The sequence below is a fragment of the Meleagris gallopavo genome, chromosome 29 (genome assembly GCF_905368555.1).
Source record: "Meleagris gallopavo chromosome 29, MGAL_WU_HG_1.1, whole genome shotgun sequence".
NCBI classification, from domain to species: Eukaryota; Metazoa; Chordata; class Aves; order Galliformes; family Phasianidae; genus Meleagris; species Meleagris gallopavo.
In genome coordinates this window covers 4074249-4092173 of record NC_139432.1, presented here as the reverse complement: position 1 = coordinate 4092173, position 17925 = coordinate 4074249, and the positions used below count along the sequence as shown (strand labels likewise).

At 56.1% G+C, this 17925-nt stretch overlaps 1 protein-coding gene across 3 annotated transcripts; it reads left to right on the top strand.

Moving 5' to 3' along the window:
- Nucleotides 1–525: 525 nt before the first annotated feature.
- On the top strand, nucleotides 526–10239 carry EPOP (elongin BC and polycomb repressive complex 2 associated protein). Of its 3 annotated transcripts, none has more exons than XM_085211073.1 (2): nucleotides 526–4678; nucleotides 7935–10239. In XM_085211073.1, the coding sequence occupies exon 1, from the start codon at nucleotides 2499–2501 to the stop codon at nucleotides 4650–4652; it is 2154 nt and encodes a 717-aa protein (XP_085067199.1). In that variant the 5' UTR covers nucleotides 526–2498; the 3' UTR covers nucleotides 4653–4678; nucleotides 7935–10239. The 3 variants fall into 3 exon arrangements, with proteins under 3 accessions (XP_085067199.1, XP_085067198.1, XP_085067197.1); XM_085211072.1 differs by having other exon boundaries at nucleotides 527–4678; nucleotides 7902–10239; XM_085211071.1 differs by lacking the exon at nucleotides 7935–10239 and adding an exon at nucleotides 7601–7905 and having other exon boundaries at nucleotides 529–4678.
- The last annotated feature ends 7686 nt before the right edge of the window (nucleotides 10240–17925 follow it).

The window sequence follows — 17925 nt, the reverse complement described above, 5'->3', positions numbered from 1 at the left end:
CACCGCTGGTTTGGGTTCCCACTGACAGAGATTTACAGGGAAACGCCGCAGCCCTCTGAGCCCGTTTCCCCCTGCTTTGTGCTCGGGGGTCCCCGTGCCCCTTCCGCAGCCCCACGCACCGTAAGGAGCCGTTTATTGCACCGCCCCAATCTGTGTTTTCTTTCCCAGAGCCCCTCATCAAACCCACGGCCGCATCAGCCGCATCGGACGGGGCTGCGAATGCCAGCTCCCCTCCTCCAGTCTGGCACGCAGCAAAGCTCAGCTATAGGTAAAAAAAAAAAAAAAAAAAAAAAAAAAAGGCTCTGATTTGGGCTGGAAACAAAAATAACCGGGATCTCCCTTGGTCTGTGCACGGGGCGGCTGCAGCCCGGCGACGAGCTGGACCCTCAACGGCCGCACGGCTCCGTCCATCGCGATGCAAAACTTCCCCTCCCCTCTGCCCAAACAAAGAGAGAATTTCGTGTTTGTGTTGGAAACGGACCCTTTACTCACAGGAAACTCTCTGCCTGTGGAAAAACGAAGGCGAAACGTACCGCACTCTTACAACCACAGCTGCAGAATGGGGCATTTTTCTCCGCCCGGTGAGGCCGCGGGGTGCGCGCACACGTGTGCTGGGAAGGGAGAAATCCGGCCATCAGTTTGTGCTGCAGAGGAACCCATCTCTCATAGCAGCCAGAAGGTGAATGCAATCAGGTGATCCCCGCTCCCAAATCGCGGCCGACGGCGGAGTTATTTTAAATTTTTTTACACACGTCCTCAGGAATGCGCTTCCTCCTCCTCCTCCTCCTCCTCTGGGATTGTTTCTAAATCGGGATCGTTTGCGGTCGATCGTACGCGGAGTTTAACAAATCATTATTATCAAATTACTCCGATTTCGCCATTCGAACCACAAAAAAAGCCGCGGAGGACCGACAGGGACTTTTCATGTGGGAGACAGACGAAGCTCGAGAGGGAGCGGCGTGCAATGCAGAGCTGCAGCCTCCCTTCCCCCAAAAAGGTTTCCGAGGTAACTGCAGCCCCAAAATCAGCCCCGCATTGCAGCTCCTTGCAGGGACCTCCGGATTTGGGGAGGAATAGAGGGGATGGGAGAGCGGAGCTCCGGGCCGGGTAAGGGCCGCTTTGTGGGTTTGGGGTTTGTTTTCCTCTTGGAGACAGAATTCTGCCATCCCCTCTTTGGTTTGTGGGGCGGAGAGCGAGCGCCCAACTTTGCGCTGAAGTTCCAGCAGCGCAACGGCACGCAAAAGGGTTTCTTATTTTTGTTTTAATTATTATTATTCCTTCTTTTTTTTTTTTTTTGGTCTTTTTTTCTTCCCCTCCCCCCCCCCTTTTTTTAGAGGGGGTTTGCGAGATAAAGGTGAGATGTGAATAAGGGCCGCGTGAGTAGAAAGGGATTTTGAAGGGTGTTTGCGCGGCTTTTCTCTGCTCTGCTGCTGGAGTTACACCCGTACCTCCAGCCCGTGCTCCTTCCAGACCATAAATACAGTAATTGGCAATTAATAAGGGTTCCTCTCCGTGCTGAGGGATGAATGGGAGTGGAGTCAGTCGCTGCGAGCAGCTCGCCGGGAGCCCGGAGCCTTCACGGTGCGTTCCAGGGGGACGTTTTGGGAAGGGCTGCGTTACACGAAAGGGCCGAAAATCCCCCCCCTCCCCCCCAAGGGCTGAAAGAAAACGCCCGGAGAGCTGAGCTCGGGTACGGGACGCCTGATGAGATTTTTTAAAAATTAATTTTATTTTATTTTTATTTTATTTTTTAATTTTTTTTTTAATTTTTTTTTTTTTTTTTAATAGAGAAAAAGCGCGGTGCCCATTGTGTGCGCGGGGCTGTGCGTGTGAAATGTTGGGGTTGGTGACATCACGGCGCGCCGGGACCCAATCAGCCTTCGGGCCGCGGGGGGTCCGACAGCTCCGGGACGAACCGAACGCGAAGCGCGGAGCCCGGAGAGGCGGCAGCGATCGGAGCGGATCATCCCCCCTCCCCAACCCAACCCCCTCCCCGACCCCCGGCCCTCCGAGCAGCTTTGTGCGCTCCGATACCTCAGAGGCTGTAAGCGGCGGACGGCTCTGTGCTTGTTGATCCCCCCCCTACACACACACACCCCTTCTCCCGCCCCCCTCCCGCCCCCCAGAGGGATTATTTTGGGAGTGGAAGGTGGGCTGGGACCTGGCTGGGGGAGCTGCAGGACTCGAAATGTTTGACTTCTTTTTTTTTCCTTCTTTTTTTCATGCTGGGGAGGGGGAAGAAGAGAAGTGCGGCTCCAGTGCGGGAGGAGCGGGGTGTTGGGAAGATGTTGCACACCGTTGACTGGAACGTTTGAAGGGGCGATCGACTGCTTTGGCTTTCCCCCCCCCCTTTTTTTTTTCCTATTTTTTTTTTTCCCCCCCTGCTCCCTCCCCCACCTCTCCGGAGGGGCAGCGATGTGTGATCACGGAGTGGAAACAAATATGTCCTTACTTTCAATGCCCCCTTTGAAAGAGACAAAGTAAACGCTCCTTGCAAAATGTTCCTGACCTGCGAAGGGACCTTCGGGATTGTTCCAGCCACCATGGATTACAATGGGGACGCCGGGCCGGGCCATTTCCACGCCGGCTATCAAGAAATCGAAGGGATAAACTTGGGATACTTACAGATCAATGGCACTCAGATGTTTGCTCTGGCCCAGGTCCTCAGCGACCTGTTCAAGGATATCCCCAGGACCACCATCAGCAAGAAGATGGAAACCTTAAAGATCAAGAGCCGCCGCTGCGATCTCCACGAGCTCCGCACCCTCAAAGCCATCAACTCGGTGCCCACCCGCGCCGTGAAGTGCTCGCTCATCTCCAAAGCGGACCTGGAGGCTCTCTGCACCTCCTGCAAGAGCCTCAGCCCCCGGCGGAGGAAGAGGAAAAGGAAAAGCAAGAGGAGGGAGCAGCTGCTGCTGCCGGACCCCGGGGAGCTTTTCTCCTGCCCCCGGCCCCAATTGCTGCCGCCCTGCAGAGCCGGCGGCTGCTGCTCGTCCCCGACCCCCGCCCGCCCCAAGCTGCCCCCCGGCCTCAAGCCGCGCCCGCCGCCCGCAGCTCTCCTCCCGCAGCCCTTCCCTCGGGGCTGCCCCGGCCTCGACAGGGCCCCGCGGGGTCGCAGGGGCTGCGCTCTGCCCGAGAGCGGGGGGCTGCTGGCCGGGGCGCTGGGCGCGTATCCCCGGGACCTGGCGCTGCTTCACCCCGCGGCCCCCGCCCCCCACCCCGGCCTCGGCCCCCGCTGCGCCAAAGGGCTCTTCCAGGCCGAGAAGGGCCCCTCGGGGGGGAGGAAAAGCCGCTCGTCCGCCTTTCCCGGTTGCAAGCGGCAGGGCACCTCGGCCGGGTATTCCAGCGACTCGGACTCCAGCCTGGACTTCGGGGGGTCCAGCCCCGCCACCTCCAGCGACTCGTCTGAGGAGGAGGAGGAAGAGGAGGAAGGGGACACGTCGTGCAGCAGCGAGGAGGGCAGCTCCTCGGAGTCGGAGAGCAGCTCGCTGTGCAGCGGGGACTCGGTGCAAAGCACGCGGTACAGGCAGGCGGCTCTGCCCCGCTTCCAGCCACAGCCCCCCCGGGAGCCCCTCGGCGACGAGCGGCCGTCGGAGCCCCCCCCGAGTGCGGGCAAAGCGCTGCGGGCAGAGCCCGACCTCCTCTTCCTCTCTCAGCAGCTCTGGGCCAGGACTTTGCGAGCGTCAACTTCGGAAAGTTTGAGCCCGGCTCCGACCCTGGGCTCGGGGGCACAGCCGGAGCCGTACGCGAAGCAGGAGGCCTCCCCTTCTTCCTCCTCCTCCTCCTCCTCCTCCTCTTCCTCCTCCTCCTCTCCCCCCCCCTCTCCGAGCGGCTCCCCTGGGGGGGACCCGCCACAAAAGGAGGGCGGCTTTGGGGGCGCGGAGCCCTGCGCCAAAGGGAAGGATTTGCACAAAGATGCCTCGAACAATAGAGCCTCGTTAGGCCCCGGCGACCGAGCGGAAAGGCAGAGCGGTGCCGCAGCCGGGCCGGCGGCTTCCCAAGAGCCGCCCCCGGAGCCCCCGGCCCCATCCCCGGCGCTGGCTGGGGGCCTCGGCCCGGACCCCCCCGGGGAAGCGGCGGAGCCCCGGCGGGAGCACTTCGACCGCCTGATCCGGCAGTCCAAGCTGTGGTGCTACGCCAAAGGGTTCAACGTGGACGGGAAAAGTTTGCGGCACGGAGGGAGGACGGAGCCCTGCAAAGCTGCAGAGCTCAAATCCCCCGGCTCCAAAAGAGCAGAGAGCCCCGGCACCTTGTCAAACAAAGCTTTGAGAGGCAATGGCTCGGAAAGGAATGCCAAGCGCAGACGCCTTGCCAGAGGCGCTGAGGCAGAAAGGCAACAGAGCTCCTCCAAAGGGAGGCCACAAAAGACTCAAAGGAGGAATGCCAAAAAGGGAAACACTCATTGCAAACGCCTCGGCAGCGCCGGGCCAACCCCGCCTCGGAATTCCTTCAGCCTCATGGGCAACTTCCCGTGTATTCCCTCCTTGGTCGTGGGGGAAGACGGGGATCTGTGCCCTGCCTCCTCCCTGGGGGGCAAAAACTCCTGGGCCCTCTCCAAAACCCACCCGCTGTGGAGATGGCACGTGGGGGGCAACGCCATCCCGGTGCCCCCCAGCCTCAAATTCCGGGGCTATAGCTTGGAGGATCTCTAAGGACAGCGGACGGCCCCGCACGAAAGGTTGCGCGCAGCAGATGCGGGAGGGGAGCGGGACCGGGGGGGAGGGGTCGTGGGAAGGGGGGGCACGGAGCGGGGCTGAGTGGGCCGGGGGGGGGGAGGAGGAGGAAGAGGAGGACGAGGAGGAGGAGGACGAGGAGAGCTCCCCGCTGGGGTTGGGGTCGGTTCTGTTGTCCCGGTTGTGTCGGGACCCGGAGTTGGTTTAGCGGAGGTTTAACGCGCTCGGAGCCGCCCCCCTCCTCCTCCTCTGCACCACGGGGCTTTGGGGCAGAACGGGGGGATGGGGGGGGGTCCGGGCCCGCAGCATCGCCCCCAACCCCAACCGCCGCCCCACCTCTAGATGCCAAAAAGAAAAAAGAAAAAAAAGAAAAGTCGAAACGAGGAAAGAATAGATCCAATTTCTCCCTTTTCCTCCATAAATGCATTGGATTAAACCCATAATAATCACACGCAGAGAGAACGAATGATGTCACGCAGCAGAAACTCGCGTTTCGGCCCCGCTCGTCCCAACGAAACCGACGGCGGCGATCCCAAATCGCTGCGTTAATCGCGATCCCAAAATGTTTTCTGCCCGCTTAAGGGACGGGATGAAAACACCGACTTTAAAAAGAGCAGGAAATGCTGTTTGCTAAAAGAAAACAGGAGGCTTTGAGGGGAAGTTATTTGAGACTGCTGTGTATTAAAAGGAAAGGAAAGGAAAGGCAAAGCCGTGCGTTGTTTGCTGGATAACAACCCGCTCCGACAGCCCGAAGGTAGCAGGCCTGTAAAAGCTTTACGGGCACGAGAAATCGGATCCAGGAGCATTAGCAATAGCGCACAGATGGACAATTTGATCCTTCCCGAGCTCCGGGGTGGAATGCGGGGAAGAATGCGGAGGGAATGCGTCGCCCTGTGCAGAGGAAATCAAACCCCGCTTTAACTTTCCTCGCAAAGCAGCGTCTTTGTGCCGGCCCTTCGGACCGCTGCTCTGTGAAGCTCCTCGCCTCGTTTGGGGAACCTGAGCGAAGCCCAGAGATGCGGCTTTACGGAGCGGGGGGGAGCGGGGGGGTTCCCCTTCTTTTCCATCCGCAGCTCCGGGTCGGAGTGAGAGTTTTTCTGCGACCCCCGGCTGGGAGTCCATCGCAGAGCTGAGCCCGGGGAAGGGGAATGGGAAGGGAGGAGGGAGAGGAAGGGAGAAAAGCACGGAACCCCCCGGAGCCGGCACGGCACGGCCCGCTTCTTTCTTTCTTTCCTTTTTCTTTTTCCTTTTTTTTTGGGGGGGGGTGGGGGTTAATTTTATCAGCGAGTAAAAAGGGAAGAAAAAAAAAAAAGGAAAGAAAGAAAGAAAAAAAGGCGTTTTTAACGTCAAACGTATTTTGTCTCTGCTAAGCGCTGTTTATATTGGAGACGGCGAATTGTTGCTAAAAGCGGTGTTTGTTTTACTTGGGTTTGGAGCGGGTTTTTTGGTTTGTTTACACCCCCCGCTCCCTCTCCCTCCCCCCCCTTCCCCCATCGTTTCTCTCTCGCAGAGCAGGAAGGGATTTCTTTCGGATTCCTGCGGCTCCGGCCCCGCACACCGCGCTCCGACGCGGCCGGGATGTGGCTGTTCACATCTCCCCCCCCTCCCCCGGTTCGAATTAAAACCTCAATTTTTTCGGAAAGGAAAACAGTTAATAGGAATTAAAAAAAAGCGGCGGAGTTGAGGATGGAGAGCTGGGAGCAGGAGGACAAAGGAGCCGGGTGAAAAAAAAAAAAAAACAAACGGGAAAAAAGCAGCAGCAGCAAACAGAGCGCGCCGCTCCGCGTGCCTGGGGGGGGGGGGGGGGGGGGGTGACACGAAATAACTCAGGAACGTTTTCTCTCCGGGATGTGATCAACTCACCCAGGGGCTGTTCGGGTCACAGCTCGGGGTTTGGGGGGGTGTGTGGGTGCACGGAGCTGTGCACGGTGCAGGTGGGTGGCAGCAGGGCTGGGAATTCGGTGCGAAGATACCTCAGAAGTTTCCGTGCTTCGAGCCGCAGAAATAACCCCGTCCACGGCACAAAAATAATGGCAACGACAGGAACTGACCCTTCCGTTTGTGCGTTTCGACGTTGCGAAGTAATTGGTGACGCAGAAAAATAACCCCCAACTTCACCCCCTGATAGGAGATGGGAGAAGGGAACCCAAAGCGTTCTCCAAAACGGCTTTTTTCGGAGCTCAGAACTCAGAGAGGTGCGTTGGGAGCACAGAGCAGGGAGGAGGGGAAGCTCTGGTTGCAACCAACCCTCTCTGGTTGGGAGCAGAGGTTTTATATGCGTGGCCAGGATGGCATCATGGACAGGAAGGCACCTTCCCGGTGTACCACCATCCCTTGAGTTCCAAACGGGTGCAGAAGAAGCAAAATTGATTTATTTTTTTGGTCGTCGTCGTTCCGTTTTCACGTTTTCATCCGGGGAGGAGAAAAACGCAGAGCTCTTCTTGTGAAATAAAATAAAATAAAATAAAGGAAACTTTAAGAAAAGGGCGTTGCTGCTTCCAAAAATGCAGCGAGACTCAGGAAAATCTCAGCTTGGATCCGATGTGGTGCTGTGGAATTGCAGTTCGGGAGGGTTTTTGTCGGGCCGGGGTTTTCAGGGACCTTTGCTCTCAATGTGCGTCGCTGGGTGGAAAATCCCCATCATTCTGACCCCATCAATGGGCTGAAAAATGGCACATTTTGGTGCAGGGGATGCCTGTGGGGGGTGGGGTACAGCCGTGGAGGGGGGGGGGGGTTGGGAGAGGGGGGGAGAAATGGAGCTTTGCCAGCCACGCATCGTTTGTTCTCTTTAGATTGACTGTACCTTTATTTATTTGAAGCTGTTGTGTCTGACGATGAAAGTGTTAATTCCTGCGTGCAATATGGAATCTAGGCTGAGAAATAAATACCTTTTTTTTTTTCTTTTTTCTTTTTTTCTTTTTTTACAGGCTGCTTTCTGTTCTGTTCCGTGTGTGTCGTGTGTTGGCTGCGTGGGGATGCTGGGATGCTGCCGTCCTGGATGTAGGGGGGGTTTTGCACCCATCCCAATGCAGTTGTCCCACAGTTTCTCCGTGTGCAGCTGCACATCTGGCTGCACACCCTCCATATTCACGGGCTTTGTGGGTGCGAGGTTGGGCTGTTGTGTGTGCAAGCATGCAGCCCGCAGTGCACACACATATATTTGACTTCACCGTGGATTTCCGGACCGATTTTAGCCCCGATTAAATGTTTTTCTCCCATGTTTAATAGGAAATCAATGGCTGCTTCCATTCTGCTTTGTAGCCCCGCGGTTTGGTTCAAAGGCCCTCAGGATTCGGCGCCTCTGGATGGAGAAGTTGGGGTGCGTTTGTGGTTCTTACTGGAGATCTTCGGGAGATTCAGAGCCAAACAAACCCAACCCGGAGCTGGGGGGCGGCTCCCATCTGTGCAACGCGTTGGGAAGGGAGCGAGGAAAGCGATTTGGGGCCGGGCAGGCTGAGATCTGACCCACACTGAGGAAAACGGGAATAGCAAAAAGGACCCCCGCTCAGAGCCTCATTAGTGCTAATTAAGAGCCGCGCATTATTTCGCTGCCACGGAAGCGTCCCCCGATGGGCGGCCAGGTAAACCTGGCATTGCAGGAGGAGGTGGGTTTGTGTTGGAAATCGATTTGTAGCCTTTTATGCCTTTTTTTTTTTTCTTTCTTTCTTTCTTTCTTTTTTTTTTCCTGCTCCTGATCTGGCGTGGAGGAAAGGAATCCGAGCTGCAATGCTTCCCACTTCCCAACATTTCACATTTCTAAAGGAAATTCAGCCTAAATCTAACAGCCCACCCCCCCCCCCCCCCAGCAGAGAGCAGAAGACTCAGGGCAGGACGGGCTGCTATGGAGGAGGGGGAAGAGAGAGAGAGAGAGCGCTCTGATTGCAGCCAAATGACCCCGCTATTATCATGATTATCTTTTAAAGAAGGTAATTTAATAATTACGTTAATTATCTGCAGGGATCGGCGTGGAAGAGAGCTCTGAGCCCCAATTTTCGGGGCTCTTTGGTGCTCCAAAGCAGGAGAGGGCACAGAGCAAGGTGCGGGGCGGGGGGGGCCGCCTTTATTTAGCTTCGTGTCAGGGCGTTAATGATGAATTTGGGGGGGGGGGTCGGTGACACCGTGGGTTGTGAGAAAGAAGCAGCGAAGCCCCATTCCGGGCGGGCGGAGGGGGGCGGGGGGGGGTGAGGGATTAAGTGTCACTAAAGGCCTTTCATTTACCGTGTTTACACGCAGTCAATAGGGGAGAATGGACAAGGGTTGATTGTGAGTTATGGGGCTCCTGCGAACTGCCGTGTTATCAATATCTCCCTTTTTAAAAAAGAAAGAGAGCTTAAAAAAAAAAAAATCCGCAAAGAAATGAAAAAAAAATATATATATATATTATTATTTTTAATTAATTAAGATAATTATCTGCAAATCCCTTCGGAAGGTGGGAGCTCCTCCCCTTCCCCACCCCACACTTCGCGGGGTCCTTCAGCCGCTCCATATCCATCCACGGGGCTCCGGAGGTCGGGTTGATGCTCTGAGCAATTGAAAGAAAATGACCCTCAATGAGGCCATATGGGAAAACGTGCTCATCCTCCCCCCTCCCCAACCTTGGGGGGTGGATTCGGGGGAGAGGGGGGGGGGGGGCTGCTCCTCCTGCCCTTTGTCATTAAGGAACTGCTGGGGCCGGGCAGAGGAGCTGCAGGGTTGGTGTTGGGGCTGTGTGCCTTCCCCCATTTCCCCCCCCCCCCAACCCCCCCCAGTGCCATTTTTTTTTCCTCCACTTTGGCACATTGGGATCCATCTCAGCTGGAAATACCGACGACCGCCTGGACGACCGCTGGCAATTAGCCATTCGTTACAGCTGTTAATCACCCCCCCCTCCCCCCCCCCCCTCATCCCACCCTCCTGCACAACTGTAGGATATTTGGAATCCGGCACAAAAAAAGGGCAGCGTCGTAAAGGAGCACCCAGCGATGGGATTTCAACCCAGCCCAGCCCCGGTGCCAGGCTCTGAGGTTGGGGTTCCTCTGCTTCCCATCGGCGTTGATTTGGGGTGGACAAAAAAGGTTTGCTGTACCCTCAGCTCTGATGGGTTTTGTATCTTCCCCGCTGCCTCAGCTTTGGGGTGATTTCCATCCTGGCTTCATACGCAGAACCATCAGCAATGAGGAGAGTTGTGACAAAGGCCTCATTTGGGAGCACAGAGGACGTGGGACCCACCTGGGGGTGCTGCCTCCCCCCTCCCCACCCACAGCCCTTCACCCCCACATAAGGCTGCACCTTCCCGGCTGCTATGGGGCTGAGCTCTGAGCTCTGCATCCCAGCAGCAGGAGCACAGAAAACACACGAGGACACAAACACCCCTATGGGAACGCTGTGGGACCACATGTGAGGCTGCTCTGCTCCCTCCCTTCCACCCCACGTGTAAACCCCTCTCATTTCTCTGCCGATCCCAAACCCCCCCACGTTCAGGTTGGACTCCTGGCAGAGCGCAGCAATGAACGTCTGCACCCCAAAATCCCACCCTGGGACAAACGGGTGGTTCTGAGTAACAGACCCGGGGCTCAAGGGGGGGGGGGGGGGGTTGGGGGCTGCTGCTACCCCTAGGGTGCTCAGGCTCTGCCCACGGAGCTCCTCGGGTGTCAGCTTTCCCCCCTCTATCTCTCCCAATCTCGGCGCGGTTGAACTCTGTGAACCCAGCACGGAGCAGCTGTGCTCCTCCAGCTGTGCTCGTCCAGCTGTGCCGCCCGGGGGGGGAGGAGGGGGGGGGGGAGCTGGGGGGAGGAGCCCCTTTCAGTTGGTAATGGGGCTGCGAACAAAGTCCTCCCGCTGCACCCCCCTCCCCGCCCCCCCCCCCCCCCCAAACCCCCCGCCTCCCATCCTCGTGCGTGGCGCAGTTCGGGATGCGGGACCCAAACCGGGTGGGGGGGATTTGCGGGGGGCGGTGCGGGGTTCAGAGGTTTACATTCGTGTTTGAATCGTGCGTTTTGTAGCGGGATCCTCCCGCTCCATCAGCAGCAGCGCCGGCACCGAGAGGGAAATCCTTTGGTGGAGGAGAGCTACAGATCCGTTCACGGGAGTTTGGGACAGAAAATCGTTCGGGTTCTGTTAAACACCTGAACAATTAATGCTGCCCTTTTATTTCTCCCCACCCCCTTTATTCAAATATTGAAATATCGGGATCTTTGTGGGAAGGGAACACCTCTCCTTGGAATTAATTGCCGGTAAAGATAAGGAGAGGAGCGACAAAACGCATCGATTTGTTTTTGAATGAAAGAAAATGCAGGCAGGAAAAGGAAAATAAAGAAAAAAAAGAAGAAGAAGAAGAAGAAGAAGAAAAAGGACACGCAAAGCGTGCATTTCCTGCACCACAAACCTGTTGCACGCATTGCAAAGCCGTGTGGGTGCCTGGGGATGCACACACGTGTGCACAGCTGCGTGCATGGGGGTCTGTGTGCAGCCATGTGTGCCTGCAGCCTGGGGCTGGGGGCTCTGCTTGGGGGGGGGGGGGCTTCTGCAGGGTGGTGATGGGGGCATAGGGGTGGCTGTAAGACGGGGGGAGGATCCTTCAGGGGTCCCCTCTGCATCTGGGGGCCAACTCTGGTTCTGCTCTGGGGGAAGCACAGAGCCCCCCCCCCCCCCCCCCATCCCTCAGGATCTGTATTGATAACATCCCACGGGCACAACGCTGTCTCTCTCAGTTTAAACCAAAACCAGACTGAGTCCTGAGGGTCAAAAGGGAGGAGGGGGAGGGCCTCTCCCTACCTACCCCCAGACAAAGATCCCTTTGAATCTAATCAAGCAGAAAAGAAACCCCTTTCCTGTGTGTTTTCCTACGAGGGGAGCGGGGTTAGGGCTGCCCTGGAAGGTAAAAGGAAAGGAGATCCCATTTTGCTTTTCAACAATGAGATCTTTATAAAGGTTCTCCAAACCCCACCGCCGCGGAAGGGGAAGGACCAGCAGCATTTTCCCACTGGGAGGGGGGAAGGTGGGGCCGGCGTTGCACCGAGGGGGTGGTTGTGGTGTGGGGAGGGGGGCTGAGGGGAAGGAAACCCCGACCATAAGGCATCCCATTGCACCCTTCTTATAGGGGCTGATGCAAGGGGCGCTCCTCCATCCCCAGCTCTGCTCGGCAGTGCAGGAATGGCCCTTTCCATCCTTCTAACCAATGCCACACGACAGTGATTGAAGCTAATCAACGCAGGAATACCCACAGCTCCGTGTTTACATTTAAGTGCAGCGATGTTTCAGCCATAAAAGCGCTTTCAAACTGACATCAGCTGCAGTCGGATTGACTGGAGTTGGGTCAGATGCTGACAAAAGGGCTGCAAGGAAGAGCTGCCGTGGCATTTAGTGCAGCAGCATCACCGTGGGGCTGCGCTCTTGGCACAGCACTGCTTTGCATCCCTTGCTGATTCCCATTGAATTTGCTGGGACGGTGCCTCAGGTATGGGGGGGTCACAGCAGAACTCTGCATCGTGGAACCCTCTGGGTTTGGTTGCAGCCACGCAGTGGTGGTTTGCAGGTTGTTCCCTCCTCTCTCAGCCCAACCTGGAGGGGGGGCACAGCCTGAACAGAGCAGCTCTGAGCGCCCCCGGTGCTGCCCCCCATCCCTCGCCCTCTGCCAAGCACTGCGCTGACCCCGCTGGTTGAGCCAAGGGAGGGTTTTTCTGCTCCATCCCAGGTGTTGTTGGGATGCAGATGGGGTCAGGGCATTCCCTGCTCTGCCTCTACGAGGCCCCAAACCCCCGACTTTCGGGAGCACGTCATAACCTTCACCCTGCACGCATCCTCATTGCACAGCTCCCACCCGCGCAGTGCTTGGAGCCAGCAGCAACCCCCCCTCCACCCCCCGGCCCCCAATGCTGCGCTGAGGACAGCGATTCCATAACCCGTCTGGAGCATCTCTCGGTGCCCCTGGGACATCCCCAGTCCGTGGCAGGGATGGGTTTCCTCATTGCCTTGCTGGGGGGAGCCCCATATGCTGCCCCACACCCACATCCACGCGTGTTTCCATGGCACCGCGTGAGAACAGGGGGGGATTCCCGGCGCTTCTCAGCCCCGGGGGGGCATTTTCTACCCCTGAAAGACCCCAAAGAAATGGGAGGGGGAAGGGGGGGGGTGGAGGGATGCGATTTTCGCTGCGGTTCTTGCGGGCCGTGCCCACACGGTGGCAATGTCCGCCCGCAGCGGGGGCTGCGCTGAGCTGGGGGGGGGGGGGGGAATGGGGGGGGGCTGCGCCCGCAGGTGTCGCTACCCAAAAACGCGGGGATTATTATTAATATCATCATCACCGTCATTATCAGCATCATTATCATGATCGTCATCGTTTTTCCCTCTCGCTGTCCCTGCGGATGCCCGTAGGGGCTGTAGGTTTGGGGCCGCCCATCCAGTGGGAGTTCTGAGGTTCCAAAGTGCTCGCCTGTTCCTGGGCAAAACTCAATTTCCTTCTCTCCTGCAGCAGGGAAAAGCCTGCGGAGCCGTGAAGCATTTCTATCCCCAGCTTTAAGACCTCCTCTCGATCTCTCTCATCATTTTTTTCCCCTTTAAAGTATGGAATAAAAAGTACTGTAGTTCACAAGAAGTCAAATTCCGACACGTTTATCTTCAGCCCTTCTCCTTCAACTGGAAAACGTATCCAGACCAATTATTTCAGGCAAATGAGTTCGATCTCAGGCAGTTGGAATTTTCTATGAAAAAATAAAAAATATAAAAAAATGTTTAATCAAAACATTCCCAAACAGCCCAACTGTTAGCAACCAACAGATGTGTGCTCGTTCATCAGCCCGAATGCTCAGAAGGAGCGGGAGCTGAGCGCACAGCCCTGCTCTGTGCGTGGGTTTGGCAGCTCCTGCTGGAGCTGCTGGGGTGGGAATGGTGGAATTATGGGATGGTTGGGTTGGAAGGGACCTCAAAGGTCATAGGGCCACAGAATGACTTTGGTTGGAAGGGATTTTAGAGATCAGAGGATCACTGAATGGTTTGGGGTGGAAAGGACCTTAAGGGTCATAGGGCCATGGAATGACTTTGGTTGGAAGGGGACTTAAAGATCATGGGATCATTGAATGGCTTGGGTTGGATGGTCCTGAAAGATCATAGAACTATAGAATGGTTTGAATTGGAAGGAACCTCAAAGATCAGAGGATTGGCAAATGGTTTGGGTTGGAAGGGACTTGAAAGATCATAAAACCATAGAATGACTTTGGTTGGAAGGAACCTCAAAGATCCCTGAATGGTTTGAGTTGGAAAGGATCTGAAAGATCATAGAAACATAGAATGGACTGGATTGGAAGGAAGATCTTATGATCCTATGGTAAGGAAGGGACCTTAAAGATCACAGATCTGACAAATGGTTTGGGTTGGAAGGGACCTGAAAGATCATACAACCACAGAATGACTATGGTTGGAAGGGATCTGCCAGATCATAGGATTGCCAACTGATTTGGGTTGGAAGGAACCTTAAACCTTGCCCCAGCCCAACACCCACCCAAAGCACTTGGCTCTGTTGAACCTCACTTGGTTCACATAGGCCCACTTTTTGATCCTGTCCACATCCCCCAGGTGCCATCCCTTCCTTCTGTTCCTTCCACCATCAAACCTGCTGAGGGTGCACTCTTTCTTACCGCTGTGTCATTGATAAGGAGGTCAAAGAGCATCAATCCCAAGAATGACTCCTGGGGGACACCGCTGACCACCAGCCCCCACCTGGGCATGGAGCTGCTGACCACAACCCTCTGGCTGTGACCTTCCAACCAATTCTTTGTCCCCCCTCCCTTCAAATCTGTATCTTTGCAATTTAGAGATAAGGACGTGGTGCAGGACTGTGCCAAAAGCCCTGCACAAAGCCAGCTAGACAAAGCCCAGAAATGCACTGTGAGGGTGAAGGAATGCTCTCTTCTGGTCCACCTGGCTGTGCTGGCTGCATTTTGGGCTCTGCAGCTCCCAGCCCATCCCTGTATGGGTTCTGCTGGAGGAGTTTGGTGCAGACAGAGGGCAGCAGCCCTCATATTGGCTCCTTGCATCAGGGTATGCGTGCGTATCCCCTCTCGATGGCTGGGAGCTGGGTCCTGGGGGCTGAGTGCTCACATTTGTGCATTCCAGGTCCTGGGGTGCTCCCAAAGTGGAAAGCACAGGACCCATCTCCATCCCATCATCTCAGCAGGACGAGCCCACCCTGTGTCTCACCGCCCCACCCCACGGGCCCCCAGTGTGCCCAGTGTCACTCCCAGGGGTGGCATCAGAAAGCGAGGGATTCCCTTCCCCTCTGAGCCCCTCCAGGTGGGCTGATGCCCTCTTTTCTCCCTCACGAGGCTCTCGAGACAAAAGCCACATCAAACACTTTTATTTCAAAACATGAAATAAAATTAACTGGGGGAAAGGAGGGGGGGGGGGGGAGCACGCTCTTCTAAAGAGCACCAAATTGTGTTGCCATGGAAACGGGAGGAGAAGCCCAGTAGCTGATGCTCTCCTGGGGCTTTGGGGCCGGCTGTACCAGCCGAGATGTTTTCTCATCTATCAGTCTCCCTGCTTTCCCCCCTCCTTGCCCCCAGTTTTGATATTGTCTCTGTGACTTTGCAGCTTTCTGCACCCACTGCCTTCTGCCAGCGCCCATCTGGAGGCGGTGGGGTGGGTTTGGTCCCCGGAGGTGAATGGGGAGAAGGCAGGAGCTTGAGGAAGCAGCCCCCCACCCCAATTCTCCTGGCTCTCCACCAAATAAGGACTGCACTGTCCAGCCCTGTTGTAGCTTTCGAGATCAAAATGTGCTTTTTCATTAAAAAATACCTTTTTTTTTCCTTCAAGCATCTTTGCAAACCCTACTTTCAGCAGTGCAGGGAGCTGAGAGCGTTCCCATGCAGCCTTTCCTCCCTTGGCTTCCATTTTATTTGCAAAGGGACCCTGAGGTGCTGCTCTTGGGGAGTGCTGACACCTTGCTGCGCCCTCTGATCTCTCACCTGGTCCTTGCTGGCAGGTTGGTGGGAAGGGGTTTTATTGCTGCCGTTGCAGGGCAACACCTCGGGGTTCCCCTTTGTTGCTGCATGGTTGGTGCTTGGCCCCACAGCTGGGCCCCAGAGCACAGTGCCATCATAGGACGCATGGCTCAGGGCTACAGGTGCAGCACAAGACCAGTATTGCCACCTGGGGGGGTAACCCATCACCCAGCCCTCCCCCATCATTTCTGGGCTCCAATAACTCTCACCTGGTGAAGAGCAGAAGGAATCGCACGCCTTTGCCTTAGGGAAGTGGCAACTGAAATCCTTGCAAGGCCAATTCGCTCCGAAATCAAATGACTTCAGCACATGTTGGAACATGGAAAGGTGTGGAGGGGGAATAGGGAAAGGTGTGGAGGGGTGGGGGTCCCCGTGTGCCCCCCGTGCTGTCACTGCTGCCCGCTCCCATGCAGCTGCACTGCGTCGGGGCTGGGAGAGGTTGGCAAACTATGGAGGGGAGGGGAGAAATACGATGGGATGTAATATTTAATTAGCCCCAAGAGAGCCGTTAATTGGCAGTCTTAATTTGAAGCCTTGCCAGGCTCTGTTGTATTCCTACACTATTTAGCATAAAATGGGTCTCGAAGCTGATCTGTAGGTTGTGCTGATTGGAGTGCTGGTGTGGGGCTGCTGAGGGGAGGGGGCAATGGGATGGGATGGGGGCTCCTGACCCATGAGCTTCCCTTGCCCCCTTCCCTCTCTTACAAGGGGACGTCGCCACCTCCCTGCTCCCAGCTTTGCCTTTGAGGGCTCACGAAGTGCTGAGGTTCCTGGGTCCTCACCTCTGGAAGTTGTGGTAGTGGGGGAAGAAGGGGGGGGTTCTGCAGCCCATCTCCATCCTCCCGCATCCGGTTGCCGTGGCAACCAGGTATTTGCACCTGATTCCCATCACCCTCCAGAGGCATCACCCCCTCAACCTGAGGCTGTGGGTCATAACTCACTGGTTTGGTACCACAGTGGGTGGTGTGAGGAAAACTCATCTTGGAAAGGGGAGATCCTCATGCTGCCAGCGTGGTTTGAGCTCAGAACTGGCAGCTTCCAAGCGGCTCCATCCCACATCTGTGCCCCTCTCAGAGCTCATCCATAACACTGGGATGCTCTGGAACTGGCATTACTGAAGGCACTGAGAGCCAAATGGGCCCTTTAAGAGTGGTCGTGTGAAAAGAAATCTTGCTTTTGTGTTATCCCCATCCAAAATACTTACCAACCCAACAGGAGCTGCACCAGCAGCTTGCTCTCACCCCGCTTTCTCCTTCCACCACCTTTGCAGGGCGCTGCAGCCCAGCCCTGCTGAGCCCATCCATCCCATTCCCCAGCACCTGGCTTCGTGGGGCTTCACCTCTGCACAGCTCCACACACTGCCCTCGTTAGCACTGCTAATGACTGGCACTTTTCTGATGACAGATGTGCTTGTTTTCCAGGGGAGATGGCTCTCCCTTAAAGGCATACAGCCTTGGGTGACAGCGAACATGGAACTGCAGGAAGGGAGAGCTGGGAGGGATTGCAGGAGAGCTAATTTAATTCATCCCTCGCCCCAAGGCAGGATCAAGTATTCCTATGTAACTTGTGGCAGATATTTGTCTGCCTTGTTCTTAAAAGCCTCCAGTGATGGAGATCCCACTGTGTCCCCAGGCTGTCTATCGCCCTGCTCTAATAGTCCTTATTATTAGAAAGTTCCTTTCGCCATCCAGACAAAATCTCCCTCGCTGCAGTCTGAGCCCATTATTCCTTGTCTTTTCTGCAGCAGACACGAAGAACAGATAATTCCTTCCCTCCGCCACTGCTCTGTCTGTGTTTGAGGGTTTGCATTGCTCCTTCCCTTCCCTCCCCTCTTGTTCCCTAGGACAAGCTGTGCTCTGGCTGCAGGCGCAGGGCAACAGCAGTGCTCCAGACCCGTGAGCAGAGCTGCAACAGCATTCTGCTGGAAGCTGTGAGCCCAAGCTTGTCCATTTCCCACCCACCTGCCCGTTTTCTGAGCTCCATTCCCTCTCTGCCCATTGCACCCCCTGTTCCCAGGTCCCGGCTCTGCCCTTCGTTAGGCTGCAGCTCCCATTTGCATGTTCAATATTTAATGGCAAAGCCTCCTGACAGATCTCTTCCTCCCGTCAGCAGTCGGTGGTGTAATGATTGTTTTGTTTCAGGCTGTCAGCTCCGCAGGAGGCAGTTTGCTGATAATCCAGGAGAAGGAATTTGGAGTTTTTTTCCACCCCCATCCCTCTATTCTAAGCCTGTGTACGCAGGGTGTATTTTGCAGGCACGTAATTATTGATATTGAA

Excerpts from the sequence above, each read along its gene's own strand:
- EPOP (XM_085211073.1), top strand. The coding sequence starts at position 2,499 with ATGTTCCTGACCTGCGAAGGGACCTTCGGGATTGTTCCAGCCACCATG.